Genomic DNA, 15,930 nt, shown 5'->3' with positions numbered 1-15,930 from the left:
AAGTGTCACCCCTTACTATGAAAATAACTGCAATTAATTAAAAAATATCTGATTAATGTCCTACCTATTAAAAATTGTTAAACAGCTAGAAAAATTGTATTTCACATCATAGGGCACATCATTGTGTTAACAATGTACAGGAAAATCTAAATCCAACTCAGGAAGGATGATAGTGAAACTTAATTCTTAGGGTGGGCTCAGTTTGGGTTTTTCAGGGAGGATGAGGATTGTTATTTTGAGCATTTTTTTTTTTCCTCCCTCATTCAAGAACATTCTCTAATTTAGTAGCTGCCAGTTAAAGACATTAAATTTTTAGAGGTCTCTGATGGGTGACCTTTCACAAATTCCTATCAAAAGAGATTCAAAGAGGAGTGGGAGGTAAAAAATAGCACATGGTCCAATGGGGGGAGTTTTTAATTTTTTTTTTAAGTAGCCAAGTAGAATTTTTCTAGGAAGTTTAAAAAACAGTGGCATCGCATACACAAGTGGAAACAATGTATCTGAACATGTTTTAATACAAAATTTTAGTATTAAAGACACTCTATTTAGAATAACAAGACTCTAACAAATCTCAAACAATTCAAGACGCTACTTGTGCTGTGTTTAGTGTGGGGATGGGGAAGAAAGTGGAAAAAACGGAAGCTTTATATCAACCAGCATTTTACTTAATGAAATGCATAAAGCCAGTCTCATTTCCCACTCTGCATGTGGATTAGGGTGTTGCAGATAATCTTGGAAGCCCATGCTTCAGCTCATCTACAAGAGGATGTGCAGACACACACGTACAATCACTGGTGAAAGGAACACCACACTGTTCTCTCAAAATTATGCGCCAGTGGTTACCTCATGTTTAAAGGCTAATAACCTTATTCCTAAAGGCAATAATTTCTAGCTAATTTTCAATTAGATAAAAAATGCATGATACATTTAATCAAAATGTTCCTGTATAATACACCAGAACACAAATCTTTAAAATTTAACTCCAAATCTGTTCAATGAAAAATAATTAAAAGAAGAAATTACCAACTTCATTGAACTGTTGCAGTTGTCAAAATATTCCATAGATCCTAATGCTGTAAAATATGTAACAACATTTAAACCACAAAAACCTTTTCAACCTTTCAAATGCACAATGAACATCTTTTTCTGGGAAAGTGGGTCAGCATTAGTTATGGGATGCTGCATTGATAATTGTATGGTTAGACACGTATAATAAATTGAAACAGGTTCTTTTGTTAAAAAAAAAGAAAAGAGGGAGAAAGGGATCATGCTTTTCTGCAAAAATATAAATACATAATACTTCACTTTTTTGTTCTGCCCAGTGGAAAAAAATATTCCCTTCAACAAAAACATGGCTTTACCAGCAGCACGTAAAATCAGTGGGCAAAAGACTCAATCCAAACTTTTTCCACATCAACTTTTTATAAAAAAGGTTCCTGTTTAAAGTTCACAACTAAACTCGTATTTTGGGAAGAAAATCTTCTGCATACTAAGCCAGATGATGAGTTTTGAGTCCTTGATGTTCCACACACTTGCAGAGGTATTTCACATCACACACCAAAGTATTGTTACTGAAATGACACTGCTCGTACACCTGAACTATTTAAGCAATCACAGGATCAAGACCTCAGTAGGGATTTACTACCAACATGATACTGAAATAAGAAACTGCTTCCATACACACGATGACTAAAAACCACAACAGATTAGTTCCCCTCTTTCAGCAGCTGACAGTGGTGTCTTGCTCCTCCTAAAAAGCTGGAGAGACATTGGCAACACACATTCTATGATTAAAATTCAATTGCAAATATAAAATCCTAACATTCAGAGTACTGAGCAGCTTTTCCATAATAACTTCAACAAATAAAAGGGACAAGGAAACTTCTGTTCTTCCACAAGTGCTTCGTATTTTTAGCTTGACTGTATAAACCTACAAGTTTGGGGGCACAGCGACAATATTTTTTAAAAACTGTTTTTAAAGTTCAGGTGCAATTCAACCTATCTAGAACATCAAAGAAAACATTCCATGCACTAAACCCCACAAACACTTTGTACAATTACTGGAACATGTTCATATACACACTTACACATGCTTGTGTGTATATGCATATGAAAAAACACTTCTAAATGAATACAAAATTAAACTTGCAATGTTAAGACTGAAGCAGTTTGATAGGCAGAAAATTCAAACTTGCAGAATACAGCTCAGTACGATTTTGCGAACACTTAAAATCCCAACGGACACTATGGCTGTCAGTCATAAATTTGAATTTTTTGACTGTGTCAGGTTTTAGTGATCTTCCTTTTTTTTTTTTTAACAAGGTACTTGTACTGTATTACTTGTATTTTTACTAAAAAATATAAACAGTTGCAAAGGCTACATGCCTACATAGGAAAGAGACCTGTGGATACTTACCAGAGCTTGCAACCACAAAATTAGGCAAAATTTATTAGAAAAGTAGTTAATATTAGTCACTTTTCATTGATCAACACTGTTTCTATGATTAGACCATATAAGCTCTTACCATGTGTCTCTTGCTAAAGCAATTTCTCAATTTTGAATCTAAGCAAAGCTAATAAAAACACCAGGACCATGAGATGTTTATAATCTCCTAATAGTAGAAGATTATTTAAAAATTAATTTCTGGAATATTTAAAGCCAAATTTATAATCTAACACTATACTGTGATGAAAATATCCAGAAACAAAAAACTGTAATTCTGTGTCAGAGTGCAAGAAAACTTTTTTTACACATCTGCATTTTTCATGAAGTTAACTACTAATGTCTTTATTTTAGCTTTCTCTACTTACACACTTTTTATATTTTATTGGTTAAGATGGTCCTGTTCTATGTGAACTGATGTCTTCACAGTTTAGTGTACCACTTTCAGCTCTGAAATACTTGAGAGTACACTGTCACAGACAGTATTTAACCTATGACCAACACTATCAAAATTTCAAATACTTGTAAGAATTTTGTGTCCTTCACTTCTGTGCATGTGTGACCACTTAACACACTTTATTCCAAAGAATCAACTACATATTCCATGTCAGATAACATCCATTATACTTGAGTTTTAATAAAAAATTGGAGAAAAGCATGGATATAAGTTCTATCCCGAATTAGTTATCACAAGAGAATTAATAACCTAGGAAGAGAGGCAACATCACCAAAGTAAAGACAAGTATCGGGCAGAGAAGATCACAACACCAGCACATGTTGTAAGGTGGTTTGTATGCACATTTACACATCCGTCTGTAGGAAGGATAACTCGAGTGACAGCACAGAGCAATTAAGCTAAATCAGTGCTATTTATTGTAACTATATTGTCAAATAAATCATGCATTTTCCCACCTCTCAAGTACTGAACTGTAACTGCATAGGTTTCCTAATTGAATCCTGAAGCAAACAGACCCTTGGCACAGCTAGACAGGTTTTTTCTACCTCTCTTTGCCTCATTTATTTTGTGATTTATCAGCATATTTAGAAAGTTTTTAAATATATCACAACCTCCTCTATGTTTTATTAAAAAAAATAATAATAAAAAGGCTGCCATTGGACTAAGGTTTTTTTAGGGTCAGCAAGATCAGCATTTTCATTTTCCTGTACACCAAATTTTTTGCAACAACTATGAATTTTGCTATTGCCAACATGTCTAAATGCTTCCCACATAATTCAAGACCATGGAACACCTCCCTTCAGTGAGCATTCAAGTCCACACTGTCTAAGGTCCTGCATGTGGCTGCCAGCACTTAGAAGATCTAAAGATGCTCTATTTGCCTGAACCTTTGCTGTTAGGTTAGGAAAAACTTTTATCTATAGATGAAATGTTAAAGCATACAATAAAAATGACTTAAGATTAATCCCTTGTCCTCTGGTGATTCCATCCACAGCCTTCTGCTTTCTTCAACATATTTCTCTCTGAACTCTTCCTCTCATCTGCACTTCTAATGTGACAGTCAGTAAAGGTAACGAGGAAGTGGGAAGTCCCACTGACAAAAACCACTGATATTCCTGGAGTTGATAAGCTTTGAGAGTTGAGTTTAAGGTAACTTAACAGATCAAAGCAGGAAAATCTATCCATACAACAGGCAGTGAAGACTCTTCCCCGACAATGTGATGTATAGTAAGCTGCACTGAATCCGTACTAAATCTGTACGGTAGTTGAATCACCTGTATTTCCTTGGAGACACAATAAAAATTACTGTTTTATCTCATACCACTTTTCCACAAACTCCTGTAATTGCCACTACAATTTTCTTTTGATAAGAATTCTTTGAAAATTGTTGTAACTATCTCATTTATATAGCTAGTAATATAGGCAAATGGCTGTACCATTATCAAAAAGGGAATAGGTCCTCAGTGGGGTTTTTTTTAAATTTTATTTCTTTAAAAGTGACCTGCAGGATGTCCTTTTGCTAATGCATTTTTATTGTAGATACATGCTTTAAACAGCTGGAACAGTCTGTGGAGTGTAATGGAAGTACAATTAAAACAGAGACAGGGGTTAAGGCACCAAAATGTAAATACATCGTAGTCCCAACCACAGGGCAGTCGGAAAATCACTTATGATGGCAGGAGTAGGATACAGCCATGCCTAAGTAACTCAAACAAAACTTAACATGCACATACCCCTAATTATTTATTATTATGGATTGAAAAGACGATGTAACATTACAGTTTATGTCCCTGGTCTGTTCCGAGGTGGAATCACCAAATTCTGACAGCACTCAGAACTGGGTATGTGATGCTAAAAGCCTTTTTTACCCCTAAATTGTTAACATATTACATGTTAACATATTCTGACAGAGATTACTCCAAGCATCATCTCTCATCCACAATCATAGTCTGTGCCAGGCTCTAAGGACAGCTGGGTGCAAGATCACATCTACGAACAGTTGCTAAACTCAATATGACGTATGGGAACACTGAAAGAGTTCTTAGATCCATTTCTCAGAAAGAGATAGTGAATCTCAAAGGAGATAAAAGCATTCTTAACCAAAAAATACAGCAACAATCACTCCATAATTATTAACATGCTATTGTTAGATAAATTTGCAATACACGGTGAATTTAAATTTCCTTGTACTTTAAGAGCCAATCACTGTCTTCAAGACATGTAAGTAAAACCTTAAATAAAAAGAATAAATGCAGAGGAATCGAGGGCAAAACATGAGTTAATGAAGCCACCTTTTTCAGAAAAAAGGTAAGTTTGATATTAGGATAAAATTCAAATGTGAATGATGTGACTCACTGGTTAGTAGGAATAATGTTAAGTTGCAGATTGTAAAGAAGTTGCTTCACAAAAATTACAACTACTAAGTAGTTTGGTACCTGTGACCCTCTCTCTATGTAATTGTCTTCAGAACATATTTAGCTTGGTTAGTTACTCAAATGATAAATGGTATCTTAGTGAAAGCAGTACAGAAAATAATCTACATTTTAATCACACTGAAAACAAACAATGGTGTGATAAGTAAGATACGTGTCCACTAGACGTGCAGTTACCGCATGCAGAAATGTTAGTGCAATGCAATACTCTTTATAAGAACGTTACAGAAAAAAACCCAAAGAAAAGTTTTTAAAAAAGCCACCCAGCAAAACCAATCCCCCATCCTCCTAACAAATACCATAGTTGCATGCATTAAACAAATCCAGGTCATCTATTCAGAAGTACACCATTTATCAAGAACTACGTGCCTTTTCAAGAGGCACATGCTTTTGTTTTGCCTTATGATCAGTAGGGCATGTTGTAGTTGGACTAACATTTTGACATTTCAGACAAATGTGTTAAATCAGATTTTAAAATTCACTATTATCCAAGTGAATTTCAATGCTCAGTCAACCTTAAAAAAATATTAAATGTGAATAAATTTACCTGTCATACTTAAGGCCAGTTTCTTTCACCTACAGCTATCAAAGATAAATGTCTTTAAGCAGGAGTTCTTACACCTTCTTTAAATATAAAATAACAGAAAATCATGATCTAAGTAATTTTAAAATCAACGTTTTGGAAATAGGGGGTAGGAAACACACTGTAGCTAATGGACTTCGAAATGCAACCAAGAAACAGGTAGTAAAGGAGACTTTTAGATGTCTGAAGTAACAGTATCAAGTTTACTACTCAAATTCCTGGGGACTGACATGTTCCCCAGAACTCTATGCAGGTACCCTTAGAAAAAAAGAATTAATTTTTTGTACCTCTGGCTACCAAAACCAGCAGAAAATACAAGTCAAGTATCTGGCAAGCAAAAACATTACATGGAATTTATACCATTAACAATTTAAGACATTTATACAGCTGTTCTACGAAAATAAAATAAAATTCAGTTTTCCAAAAGTCTCAAGATCATGGACTAAAGTTGTAAAGTCATTATTCAGACCTGGTGTGCTCAGCAAAATAATAAACTGTTTTCAAACACTCTTATTTAGGAAAGCACACTTCTATCCCAACAGCAACCATGTACCATAGAAGCTCAACATAATTTAGTGGTGCAGGATGTTAATAACACACAAATTCAACATAAGGCTGACATTCAGATATAGCAGCATTGCTCCTGTACAAATTACAGTATCTTCCATTTCTTCTGCACTGCAAGAAACACTCTTGTAACCTTATGCTCTTTAAGAGCACTAGACACTCAGAAACGTACTTCTGAGTGCTATAAAGTATATTCCTGAGAAATGTACTTCCTCAGCAATTAACAATGAGAAGGCAACACTCTCAAGAGAATATCAAGTGTTGTGCAGCTAAAGAAGGAAACAAATCTACTATCATCAAGGAAAAAGAGTTTTTCAGAGCACCGATACTTGTTAGAAACTGCTATTCTAACACTGCATTTGTTTGGAAGGGTTACAATCCTCAAAATATCAGCTTGTCTACCTGCCAATGAGTAAAGTGCCATCAGATATTGCAGGCAAAAATCAATTTACAATCTGCACAAGACATTTTTTTCTACATTCTACTAAAATACTCAGAGAGAAACTAAAAAATAACTTTTTACCTTGATTAAAGATGTGATCACAATTGCTCCAGCATTCACCATAGGGTTATGAGGCCTGTCTGTGAAATAAAAGTTTTTAATTACAAATATATTCCAAGACATGTTTATCAAATAAAGTCAAGTGCCTAAGTGAAAAATTATTCTAGATTTATGTATGACTGAAAAGCTACTATTACAGAATAGCTATTATATAATCTTAAACTTTTAAAAAACACTGTAATCCAACACTATACACAATATTTTATAATTCTGAGCACAATATTTTACAGCTTAGAAGACACTCAGCCTTATGCTACTTAACAATCCAGTAAATTATTTGGTTTGGTATCATTTAGTTTCTTAAAATCATGAATCCTCTTCATTTAGGAATTTAACTTCCTGCATAGCTGACTTGCACATACCTGGTACACTTACATTTTCCTTTTTCCTACTGACCTCCATATTAACAGTAGCTTTGCATTCCCAAGTCATTCTTAGCTGCTGAATGAACCACCTTCTTTTGTATCTCCTGTTTCTAAAAGACCTCTCCTTATCAGCCATCTTTCCCCAAATAATCCATCTTCCACAAGCTACCCTTCTTTAACTAACATTTTTGCTTTGCCTTTTAACTATGATGTCGACTTCTGAGCATTCTGGTGTCTGAAAACTGCAAACAATTCTCAATACATTAATATCGTGACAGGTTTGAATTCTTTATTTGCTGTTCCTTTATCTCCAAATTTGAAAAACTGCTGATTTAAAAACCACATAGAAAATATCCAGTATTTTTTATGTATTATGTACAAACATGGACTATAAAAGAAAATAATTTGAAATTATTTGGGTTTTGGAGATGAGTCTGGTATTTGCAGCATACACATATATTCCCATGAAAACTACACAGGTTATGGTCAATGGCACCTAGCAATCTATGGCAATCAGTTAATCTGCTAAAGCTAATCTTCAAGTTTTATTAGCATTTTTCAGAAAGTAAATATTAAAAGAACTTTTAAATAAATCAAACCATTCTATTACTGGAAAAATAAGGCCCATACCTTCAAAAAAGTGAAGCTCCCCTAAAATACAAACTTATTGTCTAGACAGTATTTTCCAGTTGTTACTGCTATTCTTTATCTCTCTGAAAGAGACTAACAAATTGTTCAGATTTCATTTGGTTGTACTTAAGAGCCACATGTATCAAATATCCTGTTGTTATCACCTACTAATGCAAGCAAGGAGGGTCAGATGTATTTGACTTTCGACTGACACCAGATCCTGGATAAGAAAGCACAGCATTTCCACAGCTCCTCAGGGACCACAAGTCAAATGACCACTCACAGCATCACAGCCTGCTGGTCACAAGGGACATGTGGAGGTCATCTCCTCCACCCTCCCATTCACTGCAAGGCTCTTGGCACAGTTCTTGAAAACCTCCAAATGTGGTAAATCTGTACCTCTCCAGCAATCCTGTTCATCCTCGATGACAAATTTACCCTAATATCCAACCTGCAGCTCCCAAGCCACAGCGTGGGGCTGCTGGCCCTTGTTGTACCACGTGCCACTACCAAGAGTTACAGAACTCTTCATATTGGCAATTTCTTTTCAAGAATTTGAAGAGGTTCCCAGGGAAGCCCCTAGACTCCCCCTTCCAGCTGCTCCTTGGGAGTTACAGGTGGCCTTGGACTGCACAGCACCCCGGCAGCCCTATGCTGGAGCCCGCCCCAGTTGTTCACTCCTTGAGATGGGGATCCCAACTCTGGACACACAGTCCAAGACAACACGGCTCCCACCCATGATCAGAACACACCCTCATTTCTCTCTTAGCTACACTTGCTTCTTTACAGCTTCCTCTCACCAACATCAGGTATCACTCCAGTCCATAAACACACCCGTGAATTTATCATACACAGCCCGTTCTAAAAATATTTTTATAAATATTTTGCTCTTGATTCTTCTGTGCATCTGTTGTTTCAATCTGCCACATAGTACAAAGAAAAAACACAACTAGATTCCATACCATGTGTACATTTGAATAAAAAGGATGTGCAATGTTTATTTAGCATTCAGCAACTGAAAGGCTTACCAGTGTGGTATGTCCACACAGAATATACCCTCCAAAATGCTATTGCTTCTCATTTCTTTGAAGATGCCACCACTTACCTTCAAAGTCAAGGCATACTTGGTTCCTCTACTCTCATGATTTCTATCTCTCTCATTTTTTAACATCTCAAGCTACCTGTACTTGTTCCGGCCACTTTACAACTAACACATTTCCTGTGCTGCCTGCACATGAAGAAGGGAAGAACCTTCTGATAAAACATTCAAGGACTTTCTTGAATGTGCTTCTTAAATGCAGTTGTGTGTTGCTCCCCACACAAGTCAGCAAGAACATCACTATGGGAGCCTTACCAGCTAAAGGGAGGTACAGCAGCCTGGTTCACCCCACACTAACAGCCATCCTTTGAGGCTCTTTCCTACTGCTGCCAACTCCAGCACGTCACAGCACTGAGCACAACACCACCATTAACCCACTGCTGCCTCTTCTCAGCAGAACAAACACTGCCAGGGTATCCGGGTCCCAGGTAAGCAGCTTGCATCATTATCTGCAGAGCACCAGGGAATACCACCCAGAAACAAGTGTCTGTAACTGACAGAAAACCTTCTATCTTGCCAAAACAGTCACAAGCTTCCTAGAGGTGGGTGGTCCATGCCCCAAGCCTGTCGGTGTTTAAGAGGAGTTTGGACAATGCCCTTAATAGAAGATTGTTGTAGGTCCCCTCCAACTGAAATACTCCATTCTACAATGGAGAACCTCTCCCCAAACTTAAGCTATACTGGCCTCTTTTAAGGGCTAGGATGGCTAAATCAAAACCTACACTCTGAAAGACCTCTGTAGATTTCAAAGAAGAGATGTCTTCCATTCCCAGGTAATTTTTTGCCTCTGGGGAATGTACAGGTTCTGACGCCACATTAATTTTTAAAGAAATTCACACAAAGATCTATTTCTAAAGCAGCAGCCACTATCTACCTACCTCACAGTGGGTGCCATCAGCAAAGGGATTCCACCCTGTACAGCAACTAAGCATGAAGACTGATACTGTGATTACAGGTTTGCCAAAGAGGTGAAGAAATTCATCCCTTTATCTTTAGAAAGAGAGGTATCAAACTGTGCAAACCTAACTGACACACATTACTGAAACCAAATACACACACTCTCTACAATCAAATAATAAAAGCAGCGATCTGCTCAGACTGATAAAAAAATAAAATCTTTTATGCAGCTTCTCTGCAAGGCACATGTATTGCTGTATCATTTCATTATACTTCCAATTAGGTTCATGTTTTTATCCTTAATGAAATATAAGTAAAATAAACAATTTCCTGGCAATCTCTCATTCAGTTACAATACCACTTATTACTGGACTAAGTTCCACAGATGATTTTATTACTGGAATAATTCTACAAATAATTATCACCAAGAGCAGCTAGTATGTATGGATAAGAGATATTAACTGTTCACAAACACAGGTATTGTTAGACTTGTTGCATCATGAGCTCAATAGACATGAAAAATGTCAATAGACATGAAAAAGCCTGCAGCTGCTTAATGAGCATAGTCAGGAAAATTATTCCTGACAATGCCTGTTTCAGACACATTTTACTATATAAAATTTCTGATCTTCAATCAACTAGAATAATCTTTTTTAAGTTCGGACAGCGATTGTTTTATTTCTCCAGAAATCTGAACTGGATTGGGCAATATATTCTCTTTGATAAAAAAAAGTTTTAAAAGTGAATATTCATAAGCTTGGAGAGGATTCCAAATTTCCATTAGATGGCACAGATTATACTCAAAACACAGCAACAGCTTTTCGTTGTAAGTCGGCAGTTTTAGCTATAATTTTAAATTGTCTTAAAATATTCTTCATTCTTTTCACCTTGAATCTCAATACTAGTAAACAATGAAATGCAAGAATATCCTGTTTTAGGAATTTTCCATATAGTAAGTATAGAAAAAATACCTTCAGATGCATGTCTAAATAGTTTTCAAACACCTGCGTATCACTTCATAAAATCTGGACCATGAACAGAAAATTCAACTATGTCTGAATATTTAGAAAGTAAAAAGATGAAATATCTATTTTTTAAAATTTTCAAATCTGGTGTTCAAAGTATTTGTGGATGTTCAAACTGACAAATACTCTGCATATCTGAAGTTCACGTAGCGGTTTAAACCTACAAGTAAAGCGTAGATCGAATCTTTTAAATCCTTCTTTTCCCTCCTCTTCCTTCACATGGAGAAACTCAACCTCCCCCTCTCTCACTACAACTGAAATATTTCTGTTTATTAGACTTCTACTTTCTGTTTCAGTCTTTTCTTAAGGACTGTATAAGAGGCCATCCAGGCCAGTTCCAGCACTTTTTTTTCTCATGTCTCTCAGCCACAGAAGCATATATGTAAAAATTAAGTTTTCTGTCACGTGAATTAAGTCTTCTCTATTAATTTCATGTTCATTGGTCAGAATTTCAATTGTCCAAATTATCTTATACGTAACAGCCTTATAAACACTCTTGAAGAATAACAGCAATGTAAAAGACCACAGCCCACCAATTCATCTTCCCCGATAGTTAATTTTAAAAGTAGCAATAAAAGGAAGAAAATAATTACTACACTTTGTCATGTTATTAAAAAAAGAAAATACAGAACATCTATATTAGTTCAAAAGGAATTAAGGGGCAATTTTCAGCACCATCGAAGTTTTTTTTATAGTAAAGCTTTGGTAGGATACCAAAGACAAGTCTTCACAGTGTTACAACACAGTATTTGGAAAAACTAGGAAAGCAAAAAAAAGATGGCATAACATGACAAAATGCTTAATCCTTTCTTGGCAATATATTCTTACATTGGTATTTCACCGCCATTTACTAACATAATAAAAGAGAAGAAATAAATTGCATAGATATATTTCAAGTATGGAAAGATGATTTAAAGGTATAAGTAAATTAAGTAATTTTTATATAGATCATTTTCATGTATTTATAAGCATAATAAATATAATTAGGTAAAATTAATATATAAACAATACAGATATTTAAGTCGGAATTCAATACAGTCCTTGACAAAAATGTCATCCAAGCCTTATGCTGATAATTAAATATTAATTGCAATACCATGGCAACGGAAACATTGTCTGTTCTTTTACTGAGACAGATCCACTAGGAGAAACATTTGTCTTTCAGAGATAACATCCAGTATTTCCTCTAAGGCTACATGAGTCATCTCTCAGATTTTTGCCATAAATTTTTTTTAAAAATAACATTTCCAAGCTTAAGAATTAATATAATATGAAAAAGAAATAATCTAGGTAAGTGCTGTATGAGAAGTTCTTGCTACAATACTCCTACCACAGGAAAAAAAATAAAACCGTATTTTTGCATCAGTAGCCAAATTCCATTTAGAATAAACTGTGGGAAGATTTCACCTTCTGGAAACTAGTCAGTGCTGGCCTTTAGCACCAGCATCTGCTTCTCAGAAGGCTGAGAAGTGATACGTTTTTTTTAAATCAAATTAACATCCTTGATTCTTTTACCATCATTTTACAGAAGCCATGATTAAGGAACACTTGCTAACCAACTCAACTAAATAAAAATAAATTTCAAATACCTGCACTGTTAAAATTCTTTGGGTTTTCCTACAGCTCAGTAACTAGGAAATGGAATAGAAGCAATAAAACATCTTTCACTAGCATTCAAAATGAGGCAAAAGTGACTAAAGAAGACTAAGTCTACCTTGTTTATGCCAATATATTCTGGGACACTGCCGAAGTAATAAGACAAAATGACAAGACAAAAAACTGTGTAGGCTTGCCTCAAATTTTTCTAAAGCTGAGCATCTGCATTATTAAGTATAATGTATCTCTTACCATCTTCATTCAGGAACAATTTGTTGAATCTTAATCCACTAGGCTCTTTACCAACATATCTGTGCACATATTCTGTGCCAAGGTCATTGACAGCAATCGCGTATTTCAAAGGCTTTACACAGGACTGAAGACAAAACGGAACTTTGGTATCACCCACAGAATGCCTGGGAAAAAACACAGGTGAAGAGGCTTGAAATTTCCTGTTTGTCAGCTGTGGCAGTAGAGTGTTAAATGCTTCATCTACCCTTCAATATACAAGGACTATTAACAAAAACGCCCCAAAAAGCAAAAGCATATTATTACTAAGTCACATTTTAAAGAACATAACAATGAGATTTAGAGGTTTTAGCAACTGATTCCATGAGCCAAGCATAACAAAGTCAGTTGCTGATTACTGCAGAGGTAACAAAATAAAAAGTTCAGAAATGGGTTTGTACCAGAGCAAAAAATCACCTCAGACCCCTAGTCTTACACTTACCCTACTCAGTTGCAAACCACATGCTCAGCAGGGTACAAGCTGACCCAAATAGAGCCACTATACTGATTTATGGCTACATAAACAAAGATGAGATACAGCTTGGTTTTGTATTTTGAGAACAATAATCAACTAGCCGTATTTACATTTCCTTCAATAATGGCAAAGATATAACACTTATTACATGCTATCTTTTGGAAAGTTTACTTTCAGCATCTATGTCAGACTGCACCAAAGAGTGACTCATGCAAGCAGCATATGCCACATCTAGATAGAGCAAAAGGCTTGAAGCAGCCACTTGTCTGATGGCAAAATCAGCAGTGTATTTGCTTCTGTTCTTTGCAGAAAACAGAAGAAGGCTTCAGTGAAAATCACGACACCATTTTGGCATTATAAAAGCTAACATTACACAATATTAAGCACTACAAAAATTAAGATTATGAGAACTTTCATTAGCACATAACATCCAAAATAAAGCAAAATGCCAAAAAAGTAAAAGGTTTTTTTACTATTAATAGATTATAATTCAGACACTTAAACAGGGAGATGAAAAAAATACTTCTGCTCACTTGTACAGCACCTCCCCTGAGACTACAGAACATATGGCTAATTAGAAGCAAACATATGGATCTCAACAGATCGTGGCAAAATGAACTCTAAGCCACAGTCACTAGAAGCAAGTCTGATGTTCTCAGGAATGCCTCATTCACAAAAACACCTAAAAATTGCAGTTTCCAGAACCTGCAGTAGGACCACAGCGAACTGCAGGTCAGCAGAGCTGATGAGCACCTTGCCTTGTGTACTCACAAAGGAAGACACAGAGCTCGTGTTACTTCTCAGCTAGATGGTGCAAGGTATCCCTTTACATTTGGGCTCCTAACTGTCTCTGCTACTCTGAGTTACTAATACTGAGAAAAATAAAATCACTCTGACTAGATCTAAGACCTACATACACCCTTACAGGGGAAAGCATAAGTCTGAAAAGCAAAATCATATTCAGCTCTGTCCAGTTTCCACACCTTCATTTGCTTTTTAAAGAACATGAATCTGCATTTTTTCAGTGACACACAGATTATATAACAATGCTACAGTGAAAACATTAAAATGCAGAGGAGGAGTTAACACTTAAATACATTGTGACCTACACAGAAAGTTACATAGCTTGATGCATAGGCACTGTTAGACAAAGCTTTTCAACTTCCAAATATTAAATACTACAGAAGCATTGCCTCTACCTTTCCTTCAACTATTTCATGAATAAAATGTTTAAGTTACAATATACCTCTGTCCATCGACGGTGCAAAGTGACACCCCCCACAGATCGGGGCTGAACTTGGCCAGTTGTGGAATATAGTCAGCAACCTATCACAGCGTGAAATAAAGAGAGACACATTGCAATATCCAAAATACTTAACTCTGCCTTAATTAAAATAAATATCCATGGAAAGAATACATAAGGTACAACTGAGTTATTCTGCAAATAATCACTTGGTATATCTAAAACTTCATTAGAAATTACTATATTTACTAGATCATTATCAAATAAAACATTTTTTCTAGATAAAATTTTCAGCATATTCTGCATTTTATATTACAGCATTTTCAAATAACATAAAATTTTTAGCTTGGGATTTTTCAAGTAATTTATTGAAAATAAGCATCAGGGTAAATTTTATTTACTAACAAAAGTACAGTATTAACAATTACTTTTGTCACACAATCCGGACAGATGTGTACAGCTGCAGAATTTTTCTATAGCCTAAGTGTAGTCTGACAAATTATACAGCAATTTTACAGTTTATGTAAAAGAAAGAAAGAATAATGCTATTTTCATATTCCAACAACAAGATGCCACAGGATTCTTAAAGGCTGTGAACTGTATTTCTAACACAGTTTACAAGTTGCAGGCATAACTGAACTTCCAAAACTCTTTCATCAAGTTACCACTTTAATTTTGCTAAAAACGTCAAGAAAAATCTGTCTGCTTAACAAACGACACATTTGGTTAATACTGAAAATCTACAAAAGTTTAAAGTTAATTTACAAATAGGTTACCTTTCCTCCAGATTGTTTTTTAGCACTTTCATACAGCTCATCAATATGAGACGTAAACGACATAAAATCTGGAATGACAAACTTCCTTCTGAAAGCTTGAGTAAGCAACACAATATTACTTTGTACACACCTGCAAAAAGTAGAAAACGTTTATTAGTACTTTGACAATGTACTGTCAGAAAGCCTACTTGAGTAGCAATTACATGCTATTTAATTAGGACCTTCAGGCCCTTGAAGCCACATGCCTACAAGAACAAGTCTTCATTACTTTTCCAATTTGCCACTCTATTTTTTAAAATTAGTTTTAATAGCTTTGTTCCATTCACTTTTATTCCTTTCTACTTAAAGCTCTTTTGAAGTTTCAGCTGTGAAGCTGTACTGCAAGGTATTATCAACCTGCCTTCAAGTAACACCTCAGTTTACAAAAGGAATCTAAAGCACCCAATTCTTAGGATCAAGGCATCTGAAGTTTATCTAAGTCAGTCCTTGTCT

General features: G+C 35.4%; 1 protein-coding gene across 2 annotated transcripts in view; it reads right to left on the bottom strand.

Moving 5' to 3' along the window:
• GLS (glutaminase) overlaps window positions 1-15,930 on the bottom strand; it is a 61,429-nt gene that overhangs the window by 32,491 nt on the left and 13,008 nt on the right. For both annotated transcript variants that reach the window (XM_066189596.1, XM_066189595.1), the window contains exons 4-7: window positions 15,439-15,568; window positions 14,666-14,745; window positions 12,909-13,072; window positions 7,006-7,064 (exon numbers count right to left, since the gene is read on the bottom strand). In XM_066189596.1, coding sequence (XP_066045693.1) covers window positions 7,006-7,064; window positions 12,909-13,072; window positions 14,666-14,745; window positions 15,439-15,568 — 433 coding nt within the window. The remainder of the gene's footprint in view (window positions 1-7,005; window positions 7,065-12,908; window positions 13,073-14,665; window positions 14,746-15,438; window positions 15,569-15,930) is intronic.

The sequence above is a fragment of the Chamaea fasciata genome, unplaced genomic scaffold (genome assembly GCF_029207755.1).
Source record: "Chamaea fasciata isolate MVZ Bird 193981 ecotype frontalis unplaced genomic scaffold, bChaFas1.0.hap1 SCAF_8, whole genome shotgun sequence".
NCBI classification, from domain to species: domain Eukaryota; kingdom Metazoa; phylum Chordata; class Aves; order Passeriformes; family Sylviidae; genus Chamaea; species Chamaea fasciata.
This window is presented reverse-complemented; position numbering and strand designations above follow the sequence as displayed.